The sequence below is a fragment of the Salvia hispanica genome, chromosome 2, assembly GCF_029641045.1.
Source record: "Salvia hispanica isolate PSC_SH4W2 chromosome 2, Shi_PSC_v1, whole genome shotgun sequence".
In the NCBI taxonomy this organism is placed as follows: domain Eukaryota; kingdom Viridiplantae; phylum Streptophyta; class Magnoliopsida; order Lamiales; family Lamiaceae; genus Salvia; species Salvia hispanica.
In genome coordinates this window covers 17,766,903-17,792,848 of record NC_142693.1, presented here as the reverse complement: position 1 = coordinate 17,792,848, position 25,946 = coordinate 17,766,903, and the positions used below count along the sequence as shown (strand labels likewise).

The 25,946-nt window shown below is 33.7% G+C and overlaps 3 protein-coding genes across 7 annotated transcripts; all 3 read left to right on the top strand.

Moving 5' to 3' along the window:
• Positions 1–1,640: 1,640 nt before the first annotated feature.
• Positions 1,641–3,914, top strand: LOC125204413 (CRIB domain-containing protein RIC10). Of its 2 annotated transcripts, none has more exons than XM_048103084.2 (5): positions 1,641–2,017; positions 2,216–2,341; positions 2,425–2,522; positions 2,595–2,679; positions 3,363–3,914. In XM_048103084.2, exons 2-5 carry the CDS (start codon positions 2,293–2,295, stop codon positions 3,557–3,559), a joined length of 429 nt encoding a protein of 142 aa, XP_047959041.1. In that variant the 5' UTR covers positions 1,641–2,017; positions 2,216–2,292; the 3' UTR covers positions 3,560–3,914. The 2 variants fall into 2 exon arrangements, with proteins under 2 accessions (XP_047959041.1, XP_047959034.1); XM_048103077.2 differs by having other exon boundaries at positions 1,651–2,017; positions 2,279–2,341.
• Positions 3,915–4,065: 151 nt separating this feature from the next.
• Positions 4,066–5,000, top strand: LOC125188039 (uncharacterized). Its single transcript, XM_048084777.2, has one exon. The coding sequence runs from the start codon at positions 4,443–4,445 to the stop codon at positions 4,998–5,000; it is 558 nt and encodes a 185-aa protein (XP_047940734.2). The 5' UTR covers positions 4,066–4,442.
• A 16,200-nt stretch (positions 5,001–21,200) lies between these two features.
• LOC125202173 (homeobox-leucine zipper protein PROTODERMAL FACTOR 2-like) lies at positions 21,201–25,724 on the top strand. 4 transcript variants are annotated; one of them, XM_048100533.2, is made up of 12 exons: positions 21,201–22,109; positions 22,377–22,599; positions 22,680–22,797; positions 22,864–23,052; positions 23,129–23,560; positions 23,640–23,741; positions 23,814–24,014; positions 24,091–24,265; positions 24,339–24,610; positions 24,685–24,786; positions 24,852–25,230; positions 25,416–25,724. In XM_048100533.2, the coding sequence occupies exons 2-11, from the start codon at positions 22,379–22,381 to the stop codon at positions 25,215–25,217; spliced, it is 2,178 nt and encodes a 725-aa protein (XP_047956490.2). In that variant the 5' UTR covers positions 21,201–22,109; positions 22,377–22,378; the 3' UTR covers positions 25,218–25,230; positions 25,416–25,724. The 4 variants fall into 4 exon arrangements, with proteins under 4 accessions (XP_047956490.2, XP_047956488.2, XP_047956491.2 ...); XM_048100531.2 differs by having other exon boundaries at positions 23,114–23,560; XM_048100534.2 differs by having other exon boundaries at positions 21,202–22,109; positions 24,691–24,786.
• Positions 25,725–25,946: the final 222 nt, after the last annotated feature.

The window sequence follows — 25,946 nt, the reverse complement described above, 5'->3', positions numbered from 1 at the left end:
GCTTAATTTTAATAATAGCATTACCTAACTAACGATAAAAATATACCTTTTCAGGAGTGTTCTTGAATTATTTCATTTTTTATAGTGCATAGATTATATACATAAAAGTGGGGGTCAAAGTCACTAGACTCGTCCCAAATTAACTCTTTTATTATTAGATTAAAACTGACTTATCATCAGTTACAAACAATTATTTAAATATAATTCAGTCATTGGTTTTACACACTTCAAGGTATATAAAAGAATTTAGTACTAATTAACAACCATGATTTCGTGTTATCTATAGATAAAGTCATTTTCTACAAAGCTGGATGCCAGAGTGGAGAGAGTTTGTGAATTTTAATTTATTTCTAATAGTCATCTATATACAGACTAAAGCTATTTATAATAATAATTACCATGAGCTTTTCTTTTTGAGCTGGGAACAGTGGGAAGTCATGTTTTAATTTATACACTATGATCATGTTTGGTAGGGGTGCTAGATGAGCTATCACCCCTATCAAACATGTCAATACGTATCTTTTTCCAGTGACTAGAGTAAAAGAGATTTTACAAATCAAGAAAAGAACATTACAAAAATATAAGTTGAAAATCTGATAGTCTAATTAAAACGTTTAAAATTTTTATAAATTTAGATTCTTGAAAATAGGGGTGAGAAAAAAAAACGAAAATCGAATATCCAAACCGAACCAAACTAAAATTTTGAAATTCAGTTCGGATTTTTCGGTTTTTCGGTTCGTTCGGTTTTAAAAATAAAAAAATTCGGTTTTTCGGTTCGGTTCGGACAGAAAAAAAAACCGAATTATATATTAAATATAATATTATATATATTTATTCTATTAATTTAAATATATTATATCATATATATAATATATATTCTTTTAATATATGTTATAGAATATGTATTATATATATTCTATTAATTTTATATTATATTAGTATATATAAAATAAAATAAATTATATATATTAATATATACTCCATATATTTTTCGGTTTTCGGTTTTATTGAAAATTTCAGTTTTTCGATTTAGTTTGGTTTTTTTTTAGTTCAATTTTCGGTTTTTCGGTTCGGTTCGGGTTGTTTTTCAAGAAAATTCAGTTTTTCGGGTTCGGTTCAGTTTTTTGCCAAATCGAATCGAAACCCGAATACACACCCCTACTTGAAAACTATGAAAATGGAAGAGGTAGGAAAAATTGAAAAAAAAAGTCAATACTATTTTAAAATAGAGTTAGACCAAAGCTATCGTCAATTGGTTTAACTTGGATAAAAAAACCTGTAAATTAATTTATTAGTAGTAGTATTAGAAAATTAATATCGATAGCTGTTTAAAGAATTAATTTATTAGTCTCTCTACATAAAAAATACATTTAGTATAAAATAGTAGCGTAATAAAACCAACCAAAATGCCAATGACTCAATAAAATTATAAAATAACTGAGTCCAATAAAATTAGCCCCATAATTTATTTTATTTTTGTATATTTTCTAGCCTCACATTAACAGCCTAGATTTTATTTTTTCTTTCAAATATAAATAATGAGATTTTTTTGAGATTCTTGAGACAGGAAAGCAGAAATTGACCTCAGATTCAGACACGTTTCCAGTTCTTCCTTCCACTCTCATTTAATCCCATTAATTCTACTGGAATTTCTTTAAATTCCCATTTTCCAAAAATTTAAATACTCAGCAGAATCGATTGACTTTTATGTACTCCGTACCTCTTGGTTTTTAAATTTTTTAAAACTATTTTCTTTAATTTTCATTTTATTGGAGTTTTTCCTGCCTTCAAATCCAGCCCTCACCATCTCTCTGAAAGATTTTCGTGGCTCTCCAGCTCTTATTTTCTCTCTCTTTCGTATACACTTGTTCTCTTTCTCTACCCTCAAAACCCCACACAAAACTTCAAGGTCTTAAGCAATAATCCACATTTTCTTGTTTTTTCATTTGATGATTCCTTAATTATTACAAGTAGACTGCAGCTTGTCCAATTTGGCTTCGCCTGCATGCTCAAAAAGGTGAGTTTTAGCCTTTTTCTTATTTCAATTCCTCAGTTCTTCATCTCCCTCTTGCAATTCTTGCTTTTAGGATTTTGGGCACAATAAAAATCCAATCTTGCATGCTTGTTTCCAGAATATATTGCAGCTTCATCCGCATTGCTGTGTTGTAGTTGTATAATCGTTGAATTTAATGCTAAAGTTGCTATCTTTTTTCAGCCCATTTAGTTTAAACACCTCAATTAGCTCTTGAATGTGTTTGCTTTGGTGGTTTGGTTGTAGCAATAGCAACAGCAATGAAAGGGCTCTACAAAGGATTCAAATACACAATCTCTCAGTTCTTCGGTAGATTCCCTCTTTAGTCAGATCTTAATTACATTCTTTACTGCATAAAATTTTTTCCCAAGTGTTTGGATAATTGTTTGCAGTTGTGAAGGAGCGTGAATTAGAGATTGGATATCCAACTGATGTTAAGCATGTTGCACATATTGGCTGGGATGGCTCCTCTGGAACAGCACCAAGTTGGGTGAGTTTTTTTTCCCTTTTTACAAAAATTATGAATTCAATTTGGAACTCAATCTCATTTCACTGAATGCAGATGAGTGAATTCAAGACAGGGCCGGATTTCGCAGCCACATCGATCGGGAACTCTGGCTCGGCACTCTCTCCATGGTCCTCTCAAGGTAAGCTCTTCCTCAATTTCTATCAAGTTTTTTGTAATAATTGAGTCAACTGCATACTATGATTGCAGAATGTTGACAGCTGTTGAAAGAAGTGGGAAAACATTTTGAGTGATTAGTACAAAGTGTGTCAAGGGCTAAAAAGGGGGAGTTGTCTATGTAGTAATAGTGCCATGTGCTAAATGGAATTGGACTTTGTCATTGCATTGTCACGGGGATGAAATTATTGACTGCATAAATGAAAATATGTCCTTTGTGTTGGTTGTACACCTGTACTTCTTGTTCTTGGACATTATTTGTGAATTATGAGAGGGCACAGTTTCGAAAGATTCTTTGCCTCAAAGCAGGGGTGCTTTTGGATCTTCTGTCACGAGGGGTTTGGAGATTGGTGGAGGTGTGCTTGAAAACGACCACTTTTCGTATCGGTCACATGCTCCATGTTTGCACCGTGCTAGTACACCTGAAGTACCACTTCTTTTTATCAAGAAAAATGCGATTTTGATGAATGTTTTGTTTCTGTTAATTATGTTGTATCATTCGTTGTGCATCTCTTTGTCTGTCGAGTCCGTGTAGTTTATATCATCTGTTAATTATATTGTCACATTTTTAGCATGCCTCACCTTGAGTTACTTCCGTTGATTGTTCTCTTATGCATTTAGTATGTCCTCATTTCCGTTTTTTAACAGATTTTGGGGAGTCTATGCGGCAACAATCAGGGTCCGAGATGTTTAGAGACATGGCCTCTTCGGAAAAGAAGAAGGACAAACGGAAGAAGTCTAAGTCAACTTCCTCCGCAAACTCTATTTCCGGTTCCTCCTCAAGGTCAGCAGCAAAGTCGAGTGCCAAATTTGTCAGGGGACCAACAAATATTGAAGTTGCATAAAATCATAGATAGAGTGGCCATGCTTAATTATATAGCCTTTTGAAATTCCTTCGTTTGTACTTGGAAGAACGTCCCCACGTAGATGAAGAGACTTCACAACGAGTAGAAAAAGCTGTAGGAAAATCTCCCATGTTTAGCCGGCTGAATTGCATATAGCGAAGGGTCAGGAATTGGTAGACGAACAAGGTATGTAACGCGAGAAAATACGAGAAACTTCTATTGGTTCGGGTGAGGAGGGCATTGTAAAGAGTAAGATAGTTGGTGTTTTGTGGTGATGCAGATTGTGGGAATTGGATGTATATTAGGTAACAAACCTGAATCATTAGTTTATTTATCTGGTTTTCTTAGGCCTTCATCTGGTATGAATGTAATGTTTAATTCATAAAATTTGCAATTTCTAGTTTGTGTTATGTAACAATTTGATAGATAGTTGCACAAAATATAGATTAAGAGGTGGAAATTACACTTGATTACTTCTCCACTAAATCCAATGAAGTTAGTACTATAACACACAATCTCAATTATAGAATGATATGTTATTTGTATTTTTCAGTATATATCAATATATCATTAGATGACGACAAGAATTCATAACACCTAACTATCTCAAATACGTAGATTTTTCTCGAGAAATGGTATTACACAAAATATAGAATTTATCTGGCATAATTTTGACCGTCTTGCCATAATAAAATACATGCCCCATTGTAATGAACACTGAACACTTGTCTTTCTCAAATTATGATAGAGACTACATAGTAACCATCCCCAAATTAAACCATCTCTTTTTGGCCTTTTCTTCAACAAACCAAAAAGGTACTTTACAAATACAATAACATCACAACATTGATCAACTTCCTCTACAAAAAAAAAAAAAAAGACAATGAGAATCCCAAGATCCTTAAAAATATGTGGTATTGTAACAATAGTTGTGATAGTAAGCCTTATAGTGACGGCCTTAATCCTATGGTTTGCAGTTCTAAAACCCAAAAACCCCAAAATCACAATGCAGCAAGCCACACTAGAACACCTATCTTTCGGCTCCGATTTCGAAATCAATGTCACGCTGGGGATGCTCGTGACCGTGAACAACCCGAACCACGCGAGCTTCAGGTACGAGAACACGACGGCCTTCGTGAGCTACCGCGGCTTGCCAGTGGCGGAAGCGCCCGTGCAAGAGGACACCATCCCGGCGCGCGGGAGTCACGACATCCGCACGGATTTATTTGTGGACGGGGACCGCGTGGTGGCGAACCCCGGGTTTATGGAGGATTTGGTGGCGCGACGCTTCAATTTTACGTCGTCCACCACGCTCCACGGGAGAGCGAAGGTGCTCAACTTGTTTAAGATAACGGCCACCACTTATAGCACGTGTGTCATCTCTGTAGATATTGATGCTCAGAATGCAACCTCTTTTTGCAATTCCAAATTTAAGTACTAGGCTCACTTGTTTAGGTAATTTTGCAGATTTGAATGGTGTCACATATTGAGATTGGTGATGATTTTGATTTTTGTGGGGTGAAAATTTACAAAATTATGTTGTTTTTATAAGTTTTTTTAGTAGTTCTCGCGAGTTGTTCACATTTACATCTTGGAAACGTTTTGCCTCAACTACGAGGGAACGTAATGACTAGTGAGTAACATGTTAGCATTTGTATCCCTGTCAACTGTCATTCTAATGAAGTATATTCAATCTCACTATTACGTAAATCTAATTTTTTGATTACGTAAATTCAATCGTATATTGACCAAATTCTATTATAAAAAATTCAAATAGTTTTCGTAAAATATTGTCCAGTTTTGTCATTTCGGTCCGTCCATGAAATGTTGTCAACTTTGTTTTTATTTTTCTTTTTTTGTTAAATAGACATCACTTTCCACTAATTCATTACACTCACATTCTATTATAAAACTAATTATAAAGGGATATTGGCATCTAATATAATGAAACTTTCAAAAAGTTGGGTTTTTCCATGAACTTTAAAATTGACAAATAATATCACGAACTTTATTCTGAATTTGTTTTTTCCACAATGAAAAAATTCCCACAAATAATATTATGATACGGTTTTTTTTTTTTTTTGTAATTTCTCGACAACAATTTTGAGAGCTTCAAGTTTTTCAATCTTTGAAGATAGTTTTTCTTGAAGCACACCCTCCAAAATTGTTCTTCATTCTATTAAAATAACATGAATTTTTATATTCATGGGAAAAAACAAACCCGGGTTAAAGTTCGTAATATTATTTGTCAATTTTAAAGTTCGTGGGAAAAATCCAACTTTTTGAAAGTTTCATGATATTAGATGCCAATATCCCTATTATAAATATGATACCTAATTCCACTAATTTTTTTCACTCACTATTCTTCACGTTTCTTAAAACCAACCAGTGCCGATTCAAACATGAACATTATTTTGTGGATTGAGGGAGTATAATTGTTAATTCAATACTTTTTTATCATACTAAAAGTGGAAAAAAGTAAATAAATCTCCAAATCGGGAATATATCAAGATAACAAAATGATTCATTAAATCGTGGATAAGAAGAGTATTTAATCAAAAAATTTTAAAATTAATGACAAAATTAAAAAAAAATGAAATTTATTTTTTGTACAACCCAGTTTAACACTTACTAAGTGGGTTTGAGCTTGGTTCGAATTTAGAAGAAACTCAGCCCAGCAATGCCCGCTTTGGTATAGGCCTGGCCCAAGCTGATTGACCATCGTAGCCTGGACTAGGCTTGGCCCCAAGCTACATCGCTCATGGTGGCATGGGCTGGGCTAAATATTGGAGGATCACAATTTCAGATTTGAGGTTTGAATTTTCTTAGGAAGATTCTCGAATTCACAACCGAATAATACTTTCAAGATTTGCAAAATACTCGAAAGGAATTATATTTTTAATTTAGCAAACCCAATTTGTAACCATATAGTATATACTCTCAGATATTATAAGCTTTCGAAATCAGAACTTTTCAATATGTGTATATTCTCTTTCCTTAAGCTTATTGTTAATTGGAGAAAATATTTTCACATTGTGTTCAATTTAAGTTCCCTAAGGTTTTTTTTTTTTTTTCCATCGGTACAATGTAAGTTCTTAAAAAAAGTTACAGTTAGTATATGTCCAGCATTTTGAAATAGGCAGATATTCAGATTCTAAAATTTTTGGGGACCATATTATTTAGTAAATTAAATTCGTACACTAACAACTAAACAATCCACTACTTGAATACATAATTAATGATAAATATTCGACTTTGCCCTCCCTTCTTTAATCACAGTTCTAATTTATTGCTTAGATAAATGGCTTTATTTTGTCTGGATTGAAATCAAATATGCAATCATGGGTTAGGCAAGATGGGCTTCTGAAGACATCATTTGATACATTTTGGGCTTTAATATCTCATCATCTTGTGATAATTATAGCATATGAATTAATTAGTAACTATTTATTGAATGAAATTGGCTCATCAAGTAGCTCGAATCTAGGATAAATGACTAAATATAGATACATTTTCATGAATCAAGTCTATACTCGTTTTTAAAGCAAATGAATTTTTTTGAAGATGTAAATAATTTTTTTTTAAAAGCAAATAAGACTTTTAGTGGGTCATTATTGGGCACGTAAACTAGTCTCATTTAGTTTTTGTGAACTTCAATTATATTTTGTTAAATGCACTAAATCTAGTCTCGTGTAGATTTAGTGAAAACTTATTCATAAGGAAAATTAAGTCTTTGCGAAATATTTTTATTACATTATTCAAATGTTAGGTATCCAAAAATTACAATTTAAAAAACTTTAGCATTTTTTCAAATATTTTTTTTAAAATCGAAACTTTTCTATATGTATGTTCTGAAATAGTTAATTACGCTAGAGTACAAACAAAGAGTAGCTTTCAACTGGGGTATAATAAAGTTTGTAAAGTCCAATGCAATGTTGTGCAGTTGGGTTGTCAAATTGTGGTGTAATTAAATGCCCCAACACTTTTAAGTAGTATATTATAGTGGGAAAAGAATATGATAATAAATTTGTCATTATTTAATTAATGATCCTAATTAATTTTTGTGGCTCACTCGACATCTCCCATCAATTACTTAAATACATCGGTTTATTTAATTTCTTCTAAAAATCATTTTTCTAAAACTTCAAATAGCAAAAGAATTAATCAGTATGTCAATATGCAATTGGCGTATGATATATATGTCGATCGAGTTATCACATCATAATATTAAGACAAAATTAATATATGTCTCGGATTATATATACTGATATTTTTTTAATGTCACACAGCCGGAAATAGTATTGTAAAGGCACTTTCATAATTAATGCGAGGGTGTGCATTGCCTTTAGTGAGACATTTACAATTTATTGATGACGCACCAGTAACACAAATGCTTAATTATTTCTTATGCATCGAATTAGTATTAACAATAAATATATATCTGATGTATCTAACTATATTAAGTAGTACAATGTGAATTCAATAAAAACTTGTTCTACCCTTTGATGCCAAATTGAGAGGGTAGTTAGTTCTTTATAACCATTATTAATTTGTAAGGACTATAAGGATGATGAAATTCTAGATACGACAATAATTTATACACAAGATATATGATCAATGCTATGAATATGATAAATAATTAATATGGGACATAAGATTAATGTTTTGTGTCAAATTGAAAATAATACTACAATTTACTGAATAAGTATGTTATTTTAGCATAGGATTTATATAGCCTCTATTCTGTTTTAGTATATGATCATAAAATCATTATGGAAACTAATTTCTCACTCATAAATATTTTAAATTTTACATAGATTTATTGATTTAATTTATTTTTTCACAAAAACATATCGAATTAAAGTAATTTATGAGGATTTTAGCGGAATATCAATTGCATAGATGCATATGAAGAAATTTTCGTGATCATTATATAGATGTTTCTTTAATATAAATCAATAAACATCTGACACAATATCTATTATTAATATGATGTGTTGATGGTATTGCGATATTGTATTGTTATGTTGATGATAATGCGATTAATGAAATTGTGATGTTGCGTTTAAGATATTGTGATATAGAATTGTTGATATTGTATTGTTGCCTTGATGATATGATGATTCACTAGTGTGGCCAAAGAAATGATGATATTTTAAAGGAGTATTTAATTTGATCTTATAAATTATGATACATATAACGTATGTCATCGTTAGCCTGCCCAAATTTGAAGATTAATTGCACAAAAATGCCCTCGTGATGATATTGTAACTTAGAGTTGATAATATATGATAAATAAGATCCATCCATTCTTAGATAATTAGATCTAATAATCAAAATATTAGTAGTATTTGATTATAGTCTCAGTCGATGGTGATAGCTTAGTAGTACAAACTGTATGGATGGAGTGAAATTAGTAGAAGTAAACAACACAGTATTTTTGTACTTAGCCAGAGTAAAATTGCAATTTTAGAATTGTACTCCAAATCTCAAAACACGTTGTTTGACGTCTTCTTCTACCAAAATTAATTTTGTTGATCGGGGGTGGTGGCCGAAGCAATTATATCGTCCTACCATGAACAAAAATTAGGTCTTATCAATACATGGCAACTATGTGAATTGATTATAAAATGTTTTGTAAAAATTAATTATATGGATTTTACTAGCTCCGAATTGAGGTTAATTATCAGAGCATACACTAAAATATAGTTACAACTATAAATAAATATTTTAGATAAATAAAACGAGTACATACAAAATATCAACAAGCTTGATTTTAATTCAGAAATAAAAAAACAAAAACATTATAATTATGCGTTAAAGTAGTAAAAGTTTAGGAATCATGCAGTATTTTAAGTGTTCAAATTGGTACGCATAAAATAACATGCAATATGGATCACACAAATTAAGTATTTTAAGATAAGTAAAACATACAAATATATAAAAATGATTTTAATTAGAAAATATATATAAAATTGAAGGCCGCGTAGTTATTTATATTATAAAAATCATCAATAAAGGGTTGAATTAGATGTCAAACAAATGGAACAATAGACAGAAATTGCATCTAGGTCCAACCCCACCAGGTAAGCCCATTGGGTTTCAAATCACTCTTTCTCGGCTGCGGACTAATCCGGTTGTAATTTATCGGACTAGAAATTTCTAGCTCTAACCCTCTAAATTAAGTTGGTTATTTCGGACCAACAAATAACAATATTGTTTTTTTATCTTTAAATTTTTTACTCTAAATAAGTTTTGGAGAAGATTAAATACTTGAAATTGAAAGAGTAGGTTTAAAATTTAATATGTAGGTAAACCAAGAACTTTTACATGTACTAGTACAGTATACTTGATGTAGATATGACTTGTTATAAGGTACACCGTACTGATGGAATGATACAAGAAAATGTACAAACTTATTAATTTATATAAAGTCCAGTAATTTAATTCAACTCCACGTAAGTAGCCAAAGGGGAAGAATTTATCTAGTGCATTTGTCAGAAGTGGGAATAAATGAATGATTATTTTGTTATTAAAGACCTAATCAATGAGGTAGAATATATAATGCATATAGTGGCCATTAACTCGTAAATATCTGAATAAACGTGGTATGCAACCTTGAATGAGAATTAAATCATTTATAGTTTCTAGCAGAAGGATCTTTGATGCAAATTTAGAAATACAAATTTTACGACAAAATATTACACAAAATAACTACTCCATTTAAAATCACCACAGTTCAAAATAGCTAGAAATTTTTATATTTAAGGATATACATAAAACAATAAAATAGTGGAGTATAATTTTAAAAATAGCTAACACTTAAAATAATAAAAATGAAAACAATTTAAAATGGCTTTATGAAAGGACATTACATAAATCAATAATAATGATAAGAGTATAGTATCAAAAATCATAACAAATAAAAAACAGTGAATCAAAACTAGGCGGACTATATAACTAAAGCCCATATAATTACAAAATTGAATATAATAACTATATAACTAAAACCTAAAAAGACTATATAACTAAAATTAGTAAAACAATTAAAAATAACAAGAATATATCTAAGGAAATTACATATATCAATTCAAAATCAAAACAATTAAAAAATACTCCACTTAGTAAACCAAAACTAAACAGACTACATAACTAAAGCACATATAATTTATATAACTAAAAACTAAAAAAAACTAGTATAACTAAAAAGAAAATATATGCGTGGTTGTTAGCCGTATGCCATTGGTCCACTTAGTACTCATGTTAACACAAAGTGAGTATATATAAGTGTTAAAATAAAAATAAAAAAGATGTATATTTGGAAATGCTCAAATCAAATTGATGTTGTTTATTAGATTAAATCTTTTTTTTTTTTACTCATCAAATGCATCGTGAATGTTATTATGAAGAGAATGATAGGAAAACGATGATGCTAGGACAATTTTAGATTTTTCTAATTTTTGGAGTATTTTTAAATGATGACATCTATTTTATTTTTAATTATAGTATTAATTATATAAAATTTATTCAACAACACGATGCCATTTCACTGTGTAGATTTGACCGTATTAATTTTGTCATGTCTATCTTAATATTATTTACTACTAATATGTTTACTAAGCACAGTCATTTGGTTTTTGCTGGAATCTTTTTTGGCGGGAAATTGACACCTTCAAAGTTTAGGATTTAGGAAGAGGTTTCATGGAAAAAAGTCAAAAACTTATATTTTCAAAAATTGTGAGATATTTACTTGCTACTACTAATTAATAACCTTTTTTTTTCAAACACTCCACTTTAATTTTTTCTAGTTTTTTTTTCTAATCAATGAGATAAAAATAATACTCAATTTTTATCTTCTTATCTCGATTCTTATCTCAACTCTTATCTCGATTTTTATCTTCATATATTCTTATCTCGAAAAGTCTATGTACTTATCTTGACTTATCTTATCATCCCTATGTCAAACCAACCATACTATAGTATATTTTAATATTAATAGTCCGTCAACAAAAAATAATTATTTTCCATTTTTATAACATAGTCCGCCATTTTTGTTTTTCCTGTTTTGCTCTCCAACGTTTTTCATTCAATTTACCTATTCATTTCCACTTAAAATTACTTCTATATATCATTTTTTTATACCATATTCATTTTATATAAAAATATTGATAATGAATGAATAGAGATGAAGGTATAATCAATAAAAATAATTATTTTGCACTGCATTCGATGCACACATATATATATATATATACAATACTTACCTGTACTAAGAGTTTTAATTTGAGTGCATATTTTGATAGGATTAATATAAATTATTATTCACTATTACCTTCTGTCCCCCAAATTTTGACACTATTTGATCTTACACGAATTTTAAGAAATATAAAATAAAGTGTATTCAAAAAATTTGAAGTAATTTTATAATAAAATGTGAGTAGGAATGAGCTAGTGGAATATGAGGTGCATTACCAAAATAGTAAAAAGTGAAATGTATTAAATTTTTAGGAACGGGTCGAAATGGTAAACTGTGTCAAAATCAATAGACTCAAACTCAAACTCACATTAAAAAAAAAACATTTCTCCAGACCGACCACAATTACGCCACTGAATCCCAATCCAACCACACAACTACTGGCAAGATAACAAAATTTAAAAAACTTTTGGAAAATAAATACCGTTGCCCATATTATGAAATATTTGTGATAACCTGTAAATTCCTTATTTAATTAGATTTAATAAAAAATATGTTTGAATCAACTCTATTCTATATAGATATATAAGTGATTTTAGTCGTGACACTGTTGACTCAATTGTCTCGGGCATTAACCAATATACTAAGGATTTTAAAAGTTAAGTAGTATATTTATTAATTGAATAAATAAGGGACTATGAAGAAAATAAAATATATTATGGATATATAGATTATAGAACCACCAAAACAAAAAATCCGGCCGCTAGATAATTTGAAAATATACATTTGTTTGCTATCCTCCGATTTAATCCTCAATGTCATTTCTACCTATAATTTGACATTTGTTATAAAATGGCTGGCATGGAAAAAAATATTTTGTGCTACCCTCTATTTATAATAGCAAGCCAATATCTAAATTATGAAATTTAAATACCTTAATTCATTGTTTTGAGCATAGATCAACCTTTTATTAAATTATTAATAATGTAGCTTATGATTAGCTACCTACTGATAATAGGGATCCCAATTACATTATCACATGGATGATTTAGAAATCAATAAATTTTAATTGAATGGTAAATCACTTGCGTGTGAGTCTATATAGTTATTGAACGACAGTCACTAATCAATTAAACAAATTATGCTAACAACAAAAATCACGCCAATTCAATACATACTCAACTAATTGATTAGCAAATTATATATGTGGCAATGAAAAAAAAAAAAAAAAAACTAATAATAAACATTGATCGATAATATATACTTATAACATATATACTTGAGTTTTTAATATAGAACTCTATTCGTCCATGATTTAAAGTAACACAAAAATTGGTGAAATTTGAGTCTCGCTTTTATATAATATTAATATTAATATTAATTTTAAAATAAATGAGCGTGTAATTAATGATTTGTGGAGTGTGTGGTCTACTTATATATGGTGGAAAAGATAAATAAATGAGATTTTAAAATGCAAATATCCTAAAATGTTAATGGAAATTGTTTCGTAGACAGAAAGAAACACTATTTTATAAATCAATTTTCAAAAAATGTGACGGTGGGAAAATGGAAAACTAAATTTAATGTAGCATACCTTTCTCATGTTGCCAATTAATAATCAATTTCACAAATCAAGACGGTAATAGTTTGGTCTACGAGAGTTAAGATAACATTCCTATCAACATATCTAATTACGTTAGAATTTAACAACCACCTTTTACTGGCAAATTCTTCTTGTTTCAAATCTGGAAAAATGATAACAACTTATTCGATGAGATAAATTCCTTCACATCATGATACATAGAAAACCAACCAAGAACTACCATTTTCTCCAAATTAGATTGCCTAAAAATATAGTAATAAAAATATTGAATAGTATATACTTTAGACAAAAAATATACTCACGTACGCACGTTCACGTGTATATTTTATATATATATTTACATGGGTGACAGTTCAAATAAATAAACTCTTATATTAGTTAACTACAAATCAAACATTATTCAAATATATACAATATGACCACACAAAGTATCATTGTATAAAAAAATAATTATATTTATATCATTTTTTTTATTATATTTATATCATTGCAACATGAGATTTATGGTGTCTAAACGATCAAATATTATTAATCTATTTTACCCTGCATTGAAGACGATTTGCATTTAAATCTCATGGTAAAAAAAAAAAAAACTTATACTGTACAATTCTTTAACTATGGGCGATCGGTTGTTGAAATTAGTCTTATCAATTGATATTCGTTGACCTTTGCTCTGCACTTTGCCTTATCAATGAAGATTTGATATTGTACTTTTACCCTCTGATAGGTTTCTAGGAATGGTAAATTCCAGAATATGTAACATCTTATTGTCATAATGCCCCGTATCCCATTCTTATATAAATCGGGTGAAATATAAATTTAAATATAATTAAAACTTTAAATAAAACTACCGTCTCGCATAATGTGAGTTGTTTCCTTCTTTTGGCAAAATTGATTACTTTATCTTATTCTACTTCATTTCTCACTTTATTCTCTTTATTCTCTATTCGCTCAATTACTTTATTGTTTCTACTTAACTCTCTAAACATCATTTTTTTTATAAATCTCATACCTAAACGAAATGTCTTGTTTATGACGGGACAAAGGAAGTATTTAATACTCTATTCATCAGACAATAATAGTCATGTTTTTACATTTATGATTATCCGCCAACAAGAATCTCATTTCGCATTTACTATAAATGTTACTCCCTTCGTCCCATTTTAGGAATCCCGGTTGATCAATTTTGGGCGTCCCGCTTTAAGAGTCCTGGTTGAGATAAATTAATAAAAAATACCTACAGAGTGTTAAAAGTGGACCCCAACATCCACTACAACTAATAAAAAAAATGTTAAAAGTGGGTCACAATAACCACTATAACATTTATTCAATGGACACTCAATTAATAGTGAGTCTCAACATCCACTACAATATTTATTTATTACACACTCAAACACTTTTTTCTTAAAATGTGTGCCCGACTCAACCGGGACTCCTAAAGCGGGACGAAGGGAGTAAATACTAACGCATTTCACTCACATGTCATTATTAAACTAATTTTGTATATATATGTGAGGAGTAAGTCTTTCCATGCATGGCTAAACATCACACTACCTTCTCACACGCTCAATGTCTACTCTTCACTCTCTCTTTCACTATCGGTCCCTCTCACTTATTACCTAAAGTTCAAATTTCAATGCACATAAGTCATAAGAAATATAGCATGGCAATGTGGCATGATATGAATCATGTGATACTAAAAACGACGTTGAAACAAAGTTTATTCAAAATTTTGAAAAGAATAAAATATAAATTTAGGATTCATGCATGCGTACAAAGACCTCCCATTTTCTTTTTTCTTTAATTTTATCTTCGACTAAACCGGCATTGTTTGGATATAGGAATTTGATCGATTAACCATAACCGGACCGGAATAAACTAGCAAGGAGGCACTGGGAACTTAATCCCCTACTAATTATTTTTATTTTATTTGTGTAAATTTCCAAGAAATATCTTTAGTAAGTAACAAATACTAGATGTGTACAAGATCATCAAATTATTGAGGTCCTATCACTATTTTTTTTCTACGTCCATCACTATAACTACGCACATTTATAACATAGTATTTTCTAAGATTTGATTAACAAAAACAGTCTAATGAATATATGAAAAATTGAGAGAATTAAACAGTCAGAGTTCCGAGGACAATATATAATAATATACAATAAAACCGAAATGTGACAGGGAAGACATGTTCAAGGACAGAAAATGTAATTTTCCTAAATGTAGCAATCAATTCCCATGACAGGCCGATGTAGAAAGGCATATTTATTGAAAAAAAATAATTTTAGATTAATCACATACTACCATTACCTGCACATGAAAAATACAGAGTATCAGTATTAATTATGATGGAATTTCTCTAAAGCCCTACATACCCTCTACAACCATTGGGGACCTAGTTTGCTCAAACCAAAGTTATCTATGATGGGACCATATTATTTAAAGTTTCCAATAAATAAGGGTTACTCCTCCCTGTTACAATCTTATTATATACGTACATGACATTATTTAATATGCTCCCTATGTACATGCGTTATTAATGATTATTAATTAAGATCGTACCGACTAAGATTCTATGAAATTTATATTTCATTGTAATTTATTGTCACCCGCATGCAATAGCCAATCTTTCAATTGATAATGAATGATTTATGTTGATATTTTGCATGTCCAAATGTACATAGAGCTACACGCATATGCATGCGCGGGCCAGTGATCACGGGTCGAACCCGGCCCAATCCGAATTTCAACCAACCCTATCCATTTTAATTGCATTTTAAAAAAATAAAAGGTCATAGCCCTAATTTGCAAACAAATGTGACTCTAGCTTTGGAGCCTTTGCCTCCAACTTGTTTCAGTCGGATGGTGGTCAAGGAAGAGGGACACAAAATTATCAGGCCAATCTATCGCTCTTTCTCTTGATTCTGAATATAGAGTCGCAAAAAATAGTTTGATCTCCAAGTGCATGAAGAGGAGGACGCAACGACGTTGAGGAGGGGGGGTGGGAGGGGGTTGAGGAGGCGGCAGTGATGAGGGGGAGTAGCCAAAGGTGGTGAGTAGAGGGAGGAGGCGACAGTGAGGTAGGGAAGAGGGCGACGGTACGGGAGGAGGAGGAGAAGGGGGAGATAGTGGCAACTTGAAGCAGGATGAAGGGGAAAAAACATACTAATTATGTCCAACGCTACACGAATTCCAATTTTAGTATGTAGTTAAATTAATCATTTTCGTTTATAGATATTGTACAACAAATATATTTATGACAACACTTGAACGTACGATACGCCCAGCATGAACGAACTAAGCATTTTACAGTATTTGATGTATTTATCAGGTAGATTAGGTATTAATTTAATTAACGAGATATGAATTAGTGGTAGTTAATATCGATTTCATGTGGCCCACATGATGTGGCGGCACACACGTGCGCCATCCTCTGCATTTATTAATCGAACCGAACAATATATTATGGTTTCTTGCATTTATATGAGCTGTTGATAATCGTTGGTGGACACTGTGCCATGCATGTAATTTCACACGACAATTTACAATGAGAGGATAACCGACTATACACACGTACATCTACCTGCATGCAACTGCAAGAAATAGGGTACAAAATTGTATTCCCTCTATCTCACTCTAAGTGACACATTTTCCATTTAGGATATCTCATGCTATATGACACGTTTCATAAAATAGAAATATCACTATCTCTATTTCTCTCACTCTCTTACTTTATTCTCTCTCTACTTAACCAACAAAATAATACTACATAAAATCTTGTGCTGAATAAGAAATACAACGTGAAACTCTCTCGAAAAACATATACATAGAGAGCATTCATTGTATGATTTCTTTCTATACCAACACCTAATTGTCACCCAAAACCATCCATATAAGTTGTGATGATTCGTTTGAGTTCTTCAAATTAATATATGCATTTTTCTAAATTACCCCTAAGATGAGACCATTTCACCATATACAATACACCAACTACTTAATTTTGTAAAAACTTATGCCACGCCCCGTTAAACCTATGGAGGGGGAATCACGGGTAGGTCGGTATGGTATCAAGCACCAAAACTACTAGTATATCATATGTCGTACAATAACTTGGTATGAGTAAAAATCACACTGAAGTTTCAGGTATACCGATTTTCGGTATAACCAATCTCAATACTGATACTGTACTGCATTTCAGTACACCGTACCAAAATTCGATACAAATATATTCACGGTTCACAGTATATATACTATTTTTACGGTGTATATTGACGTCAGTCATGCCTCACCAAATCCTATCTAGCATAGGATTTGGTGAGGCATTTGCCCCTCTTCATATTTTCTCACACACATAAATATTATCAATCATAAATTTTATTTTTTAATCTTTCACTAAATGCCCCTTCAATTTTTAAAATTCCTTCATATATAAATTTTTCCCTATGCCTATAAATTCTTGGCTCCGCCTCTGACGTCAGTATATACACGGTATATCATAAATTACGGTATGTACCGGATTTACGGAACATACAAAAAAATTTGGTAATATTATGGTATATGAAATTCATATCGTTATTGTTCTGAAATATTTTGGTAAAGTATCATATTGTATTGGAAATTGTGGTATACCAAAAATTCGATATTTTTTTTATTTTCTCGGTATAATAAATCTAGTATATCGGCATTTTCGTATTTTCACGCTGAGTTGAGAATATGTTAGTTAGTCTAGTGGTATACCTTATTCATTTCAAGGTGAGAAATCCGATTCAAAGAATGTTTGCAACCTGGCGAAAATCAATATTTAAATGGAGTAATTACTATAGTCTTTGTTGGAGGTTTCAATTATTTGAAACAGTTGAAGTTCTGATATTATGTGCTGCCTGGTATGTACTTAATGAGAAAATATTCGTGACTATTATATATAAATGCCCTTAGATAATCATCGGTATACCAATGATAACTGAAAAATTAATGACTGAAATTTGGAGAGAGAAACAAAGTATTGAATACAAATCATACTATAGTAACTACTGTCTACTTAGGTCATCCACAGTGGGACGCCCTAAGCGACACCCTATGCACTGTCACGTCAGCATTTTATCCTCCTTCCATTCCACCTGCAGTGGGGTGGACTATAGCCCGCCCTAAGCGACGCCCTAAGCATTTTACTTCTATTTTGTATTTATATTTTTATGTTTGCAAATATAAATAAAAATAAACAAATAAAAACAACACAATTAAAGGGAAATTCTAAGTTTACTTAATTAAAAAGAGTTACAAAATTAGAAAAAAAAAGCACTAAACATCGAACTATTCGGATAATCTTCGGAATCCATTTTGCTTGAAATGTAGAAAATGTAGTGTGAAGTGTGAATATGAAAATGTGTGAAGTGAAAAATGAAGTGTAAAGGAATATATAGGTTTTGAAAATTTAATAAAATTAAAAAATAAAATGGAAACGCGTCGCATCGTCCGTTACCCATCATCCGCGTCGTCCACAATGGCGGACGATGGGTAACGATGCTGTAGTGGCGGACGATGCATCCGTCGCATCGTCCGCCCCATTTCGGATGCCCTTATACTACATGTTTTGTTAGTATAAATAGTACTCCTAGTAAGAAATTTGAAGGCTCATCATACCAAATTGAATATTAATTTTATCTTCATAGAATTACTGGCACTTTATTAAGTGAAATGTCATAATTAAGTACAAAGTAATTTTGAATTACAATAATTAATTGATTCACTTACCTAATGCCAATATGTCATAAAAATTCTGTTATAGGAAGTTTTATAGATCAAATATTGTGAGACAACTCTTTAACTATGTATGGAGAATTTATTTTGGTTCAACTTAATCAGGCATGGTGTTTAGCTTGGGATTATTACTTTCTGTCTCATAAACATTGATTGAGGAGGGCATTATGAGATTCCTACTAATTAAATGTGTTTTATGCTAATTAACCGTGGTACATCCCCGTGAATGTTATGTTACTTAGAGCATCCGCAGCGGTGCTCAACCCGCTGCTCGTCCGTCCGTGCCGCTGAGCATCAAGCCGTCCGTCCACCGATGGAGCTTGTCCGTCCGTGCCAGCGGCATGGCACTACTCTTAGCTAAGAGCACGTCCGTGCCGCTGAGCACAATTACGTGGCAGCTTCTGATTGGCCAAACGGAACAACTTGCAACACATGAGCAATTGATCCGGGGTCTCAAGAGGCAATTGGGGTTAGAGGAATAGTCTTCCACGTTTGTAATTTTTAATTTGTAGGATTTTAATTATGTATTTTTTATTTTAATTATGTATTTTTATTTTTTAGTATTTTAATTATGTAAGTTGTATTTTTTAGGATTTTAATTATGTAATTTTTATTTTATAATGTATTTTTATAATGTAGAAATGTTTTTAATAATTGGAGTATTTAAATTGAATAATAGAATGGTGGGACCCTTGAGCTTGTCCTTAGCTAAGAGCACGGATGTGGGTGTTGTGCTCTTAGCTAAGGACAAGGAATAAAAGTGGGTCTGGGCCCACCTCCGTGCTCTTAGCTAAGAGCACGGATGGGGATGCTCTTATGTACTAATACTATGGCTATATGAACTAGTATCAATTAATACCATAGAAATATCATATAAGTACCCATTTCAAACATATTGTGCAACATTTTATTATTTTTTTCTTTAATACCATAGTATGGAGTAGTATTTTTTTTAATTGATAGTAATTCCTTATGTGAATAATATGTACTGATGAATAAGAATGCATAATTATTGAATTTTGTATTGTAATCAACTATTAATTTCTATTCATTTAAGATCATCTATATATGCACCCTAATCTGACTCCTTTGTTTTTTTTATTTTCTTTTATTTCGACGTAGGTACATCCGTGTAGACCATGCATGCACTATAGTTCACGTAGATTAGGTCGGTGGGATCGACCGACCCTATCGGCAGCGTACGAGGGACGTAAAATTCCATGACCTACGACATTACAGGGTATTGTCGACCACACAAAAGATTCTCACGACAGATTTTCTGTAAGATATCTTAAATGCTTGAATACATAAACTTTGATACTATTTTGTCGCATGTTTTATGTACGGATGCGTGTAATAAGGAACTTTTTACATGCTTAGCAGAAAGATTTGTTTTTTCAGTCGGGTTGACATCTGACGTCCACAATCCTCTTCTCCACCAGAACACAGGCTGTCTGCAGCGCGATCTTCGACGTCACCCCTTTCCATTTTCGAAGTTCCCCTCAACGCGATCTCCGACTCACCAACGAAAACTTCACTACGCGACTGCAAAACGAAAAAAAAAATCTTCGTCAGTCGAAAATGACAGACAACGTCAGCGAATCCGCGACGATATTCACTGTGTCCGATCCCACCCGACCCTACCTACATCCGTGTACACATAAATTACAAACAAATGAAACCAAATGTGAGATTTTGAAAATGCAATTCAACATGATTTTATTTTGCATTACATACATCCGATCCCTAACTCTATATTTCTTACTATACCGGCATACTACTTTCTAATTTTTTGGTGTATAGTAACTTCATAAATGCCCGGATTACTCCAAAATGAAACAAGAGAATTCAAAAATGCAAGAATCTAAATAAATTAGAAAAAAAAATAAACAAATTAAAATCTAAATGGATCCAGTAGGAAGTGAGTTGTATGGAGAGTGAGTGGAGTGAGAAAATTGGAAAAAAAAGGAAAGAGAAGAATTAAGTGGGATTCACCATACAAGCAGAGGAAATTTAAACATCATATACCAACCCCAAAGCCTTGCAATAAAACCACCCCACCCCCACCATTAATGCCATCACACCCTCTCTGCAATTACTCCATTCCTGCCGCATCTTCTTCCTCATCATCCCTCCTTCGTCTTCTTCATCTTCTCCTTCTCCTTCAACCACTTTTAACTTTTTCCCGTCTCTCTCCCACTATTTTTTTTCATGTCCTTTTCCTCTCCTCGCCGTATCCAAACAATTCTCACCTAAATTCCACTCACAAGAAAAGCACCGTTGTAATAACACCTCAAATCTCTTCATCTCTACACCTCCCTTCACTCCAATCTCCTTATCTCCAATACTCATCTCTCTCTCTCTTTCTCTCACAAAACCCTAATTCCAGATAAGGGTTTTCATCCCATTTCATTTATAAAAAGTAATTCCATTCCATTCCATTTCATTTGATTCAAAAACCACCTTAATTTTCGCCTTTTTCCTCACATTCCTGTTTTATTTTTGGTTAATCCCGTGGGCGGTTACGACTAGCAACGGTCTAAAAAAATAGAGTGGCAAATTTGAGTTCACACTGGAAATAGAAAAGCCTTCCCTGCTAAATACAATTTCTTGTTTGAGTGCTTGAGTGCATTGGCACGTCACGACAATGGAGATTAGAAAGTCTTGTTTTGAACCCCAAAACCAGGAATTGCAAAAGTGCATCAAACCTTAAAAGAAACAATCAAACAAAAGGCGTCCATCGCTAGTCTGTTGTTACATGTAACTATCCCATTTGCTTTACTTTTCCCCCTCTGCCAGAGAATCTCTACACTAACTTTTAGAAACCCATCCCAACTCTCTTTCTCCTATATAAACCCCCATTTGCCAGAGTTGCACACCACACCACACCACACTTTCTTAGGGTTCATTTGGTTTTGCTTCATGCCATCTTCTCCGGTTGAATAAAATTCTCCCCCCCCCCCCCCCCGAATAATCCCCAGAAAGAATAGGAGGTGAGTTTTAAGGCTCTCTTCAAAATGGAATTACAATTCTCAATGTGGAAACACTTGAGATCTGATTAGTCCATTTATCAAGTTTATTTCACTTCGATTTGTATAGATCTTTGTTATTAACATCTTAATGCTTCAAGATTGTGTTTCTCTTTCAGGTTTTAATCAAATGTTCTATGCTTGTACCTTTGTTTAGTTACATTCTATGTTTTTAAAGTGATGGTTGCGTTTTTCTATGAGTCATTAATGAAGGCTTGATTTGTGTGACAGATATGTTTCAGCCGAATATGTTCGATGGCCACCATCACTTGCTGGAGATGGCGCAGAAGACGCCGGAAAACGAGATGGATCCGATAAGAGACGAAGAGTACGAGAGCAGATCCGGGACTGATATCATGGAGGTGCCATCTGGCGATGAACAGGATCCGAATCAACGCCCGAAGAAGAAGAGATACCATCGCCACACTCAGCTCCAGATCCAGGAAATGGAATCGTAAGCCTTTTCTATTAACTCTTCTCTTTATCTCAACTTTTATCTTCTTTTTTTCTTTGCTCAAGTTAGTACTCTTGCAGATTCTTCAATGAATGCCCTCACCCGGACGACAAGCAGAGGAAGGAGCTCGGCCGTCGTCTGGGGCTAGAGCCGCTGCAGGTTAAGTTCTGGTTCCAGAACAAACGCACTCAAATGAAGGTATATATCTTCGTCTTTAATTTCCTAATTTTCTATTGGATATCAAAAAGAAGCTTATCTGTGCAGGCGCATCACGAGCGTCATGAGAATTCTCAACTGAGGAACGACAACGAGAAGCTTCGCGCAGAGAATATTCGCTACAAGGAGGCTCTCGGCAACGCCACTTGCCCTAACTGCGGCGGCCCAGCTGCCATTGGCGAGATGTCGTTCGACGAGCAGCATCTCAGGATCGAAAACGCTCGTCTACGAGAAGAGGTAAGTATTCGGAAACAAGAGGCTCAGCATGTTCATTCAATGTATGTTTAATTATCTGCAGATTGTGAATATGCAGATTGATAGGATTTCTGGGATTGCTGCCAAATATGTTGGGAAGCCAATGCTGCCAACCTATCCTCCCATAGCCCCGGGCCCGTCTCGGTCGCTTGATCTTGGAGTTGGGAGCTTTGCTGCTGATTCTGGGGATGTTTTTGGAGCTGGTGATATCCTCAGGTCTGTCTCGGGCCCTACTGAAGCTGATAAGCCAGTGATTATCGAGCTGGCGGTCGCAGCGATGGAGGAACTCGTCAGGATGGCTCAAGCTGGTGAGCCCTTGTGGCTGCAGACCACTGAGAATGGTGTGGAGCTTTTCTGTGAGGAGGAGTACGCAAGGACCTTCCCTCGCGGGATCGGCCCCAAGCCGTTAGGGTTGAAATCTGAGGCCTCCCGCGAGTCGGCTGTGGTCATCATGAACCACATTAGCCTTGTTGAGATCTTGATGGATGTGGTATGATTAATTTCATTAATATATAATTTAAATGCTTAATTTATTTGGATTTCGATTTTAATTTTGAATTCGATTGCAGAACCAATGGTCGAATGTGTTTGCTAGCATTGTTTCGCGATCAGCGACTTTGGAGGTGTTGTCTACTGGAGTTGCAGGAAACTACAATGGAGCTTTACAAGTGGTATGCTAATGTTATGTTTATATATGTTTATATAGATGTGTGGATAAGTAATGTGGTTGTTGTTTTCATTAGATGACTGCTGAATTCCAAGTTCCTTCTCCTTTGGTCCCGACTCGGGAGAATTACTTCGTGAGGTACTGCAAGCAACACCACGACGGGACTTGGGCCGTCGTTGATGTGTCTTTAGACAACTTGAGGCCTGCTTCGATCTCAAGATGCAGGCGACGGCCGTCTGGCTGTCTGATCCAGGAACTTCCTAATGGATACTCTAATGTGTGTGTACTAATTGAAATCATATGTACCAATGAATTAATTGTTTTAACGCTACGTTACATGTTTGATTTGGTAGGTGACATGGATTGAGCATGTGGAGGTGGACGACCGGGCCGTCCACAGCATCTACAAGGCACTGGTGAATTCTGGGCTCGCGTTTGGGGCGAAGCGCTGGGTGGCGACTCTTGACAGGCAATGCGAGCGCCTTGCTAGTGTGATGGCTAATAATATCTCTGCAGGCGACGTTGGAGGTACGGTTTTATTTCTTTTCATTCTCAATAATTTCGCGTTGCGGCTAATCATAATGGTGTACATATGTTGCAGTGATATCTTCGCCAGAAGGTAGGAAGAGCATGCTGAAGCTGGCTGAGAGGATGGTGATGAGTTTCTGCACGGGCGTGGGAGCTTCGACTGCGCATACTTGGACGACGCTGTCGGGGATAGGCGCGGATGATGTTCGTGTGATGACTAGAAAGAGCATGGATGATCCAGGCAGGCCACCCGGTATCGTGCTCAGCGCTGCTACTTCCTTCTGGATCCCTGTCCCGCCTAAGCGCGTCTTCGACTTCCTGCGCGACGAGAATGCCAGAAACGAGGTATATCAACTACTTATTCACTATTCATCAATTTCCGCGTAATAAATCCAACTAACACGCTTTTGCTCCAACGGACGAAGTGGGACATCCTGTCGAACGGCGGCCTTGTTCAAGAAATGGCGCACATTGCCAACGGCCGCGATCCAGGAAACTCGGTCTCCCTGCTCCGCGTCAACGTAAGACTAATAAACATTTTCTGTTTGGTCGCGTACTAAAATGTGAATTAAATTATTTTTTTCAGAGCGCGAATTCGAGCCAGAGCAACATGCTGATACTGCAGGAGAGCAGCACTGATGAGACCGGATCGTACGTTATCTACGCTCCCGTAGATATTCATGCGATGAACGTCGTGCTAAGTGGGGGCGACCCTGACTATGTCGCCCTTCTCCCCTCGGGTTTCACCATACTCCCTGATGGGCCTAGTGAGGAAGATGGCGGAATCCCTGAGGGGGGTTCAGGCGGATCGCTCCTCACGGTGGCATTCCAGATACTTGTTGACTCCGTTCCAACGGCCAAGCTTTCGTTGGGATCCGTGGCAACGGTGAACAGTCTCATCAAATGCACCGTGGAGAGGATTAAGGCTGCCGTGGTATGCGACGCCGCGTAGCAACCACCCTCATGTAATTACCTAACCAACTCCATTTTTCATTAATTTTTTAAATTTATTTTTCATTAGTTTTAGGGCTTGTTTTATTTTTTGGCACGCTACGACAAGTTAAGAGATTGTGTACATTTTATAATTACGTTATCTTTTTTTTTTAACGAAACGAGGAAACTAAACAAAACGATGATTTGTTTTTGGTAGGAAAGGAGTGACGGGGTGAAGTCAAGAACGCACCACAGCGGCAGGCGATTAGGGTTCGAGTATCGATTCGGTCCGTTAACTGGAGACCGGAGTAAAATAAAGAAGACCTAGCTCTAATGGTGTGCTGCTCAAATGTGTTGCGACTCTTTTCTTTGCCAAATAATTTCTTTCATTTTATTTCAGTTAAGGTTTTAAGTAGCCTACAGAACTTGCTTCTTATTAACCAACTACAGTTTATGTTCTTTTTTTGTTACATTTCTATTTTATAGTATCATTTCAATCTATGAAGCAATTTTACATTTCTATTTCTGTCTTGGATTTTATGATTATTTAACTCTTGGTATGAATATTCATTATACTTGTTGGACAACTTGAGTTCCCTTAGGCCTATTAACTCATTAGATTCTATGAAATTATGGTATTGTTTTATGTATTTATATGATTTTAGGAGGGATAGTATGCATGCTTTATGATATAAGTATATAGGAAAGATATAGCTAAGCAAAAGTGCAAACTTATCACATCAATCAG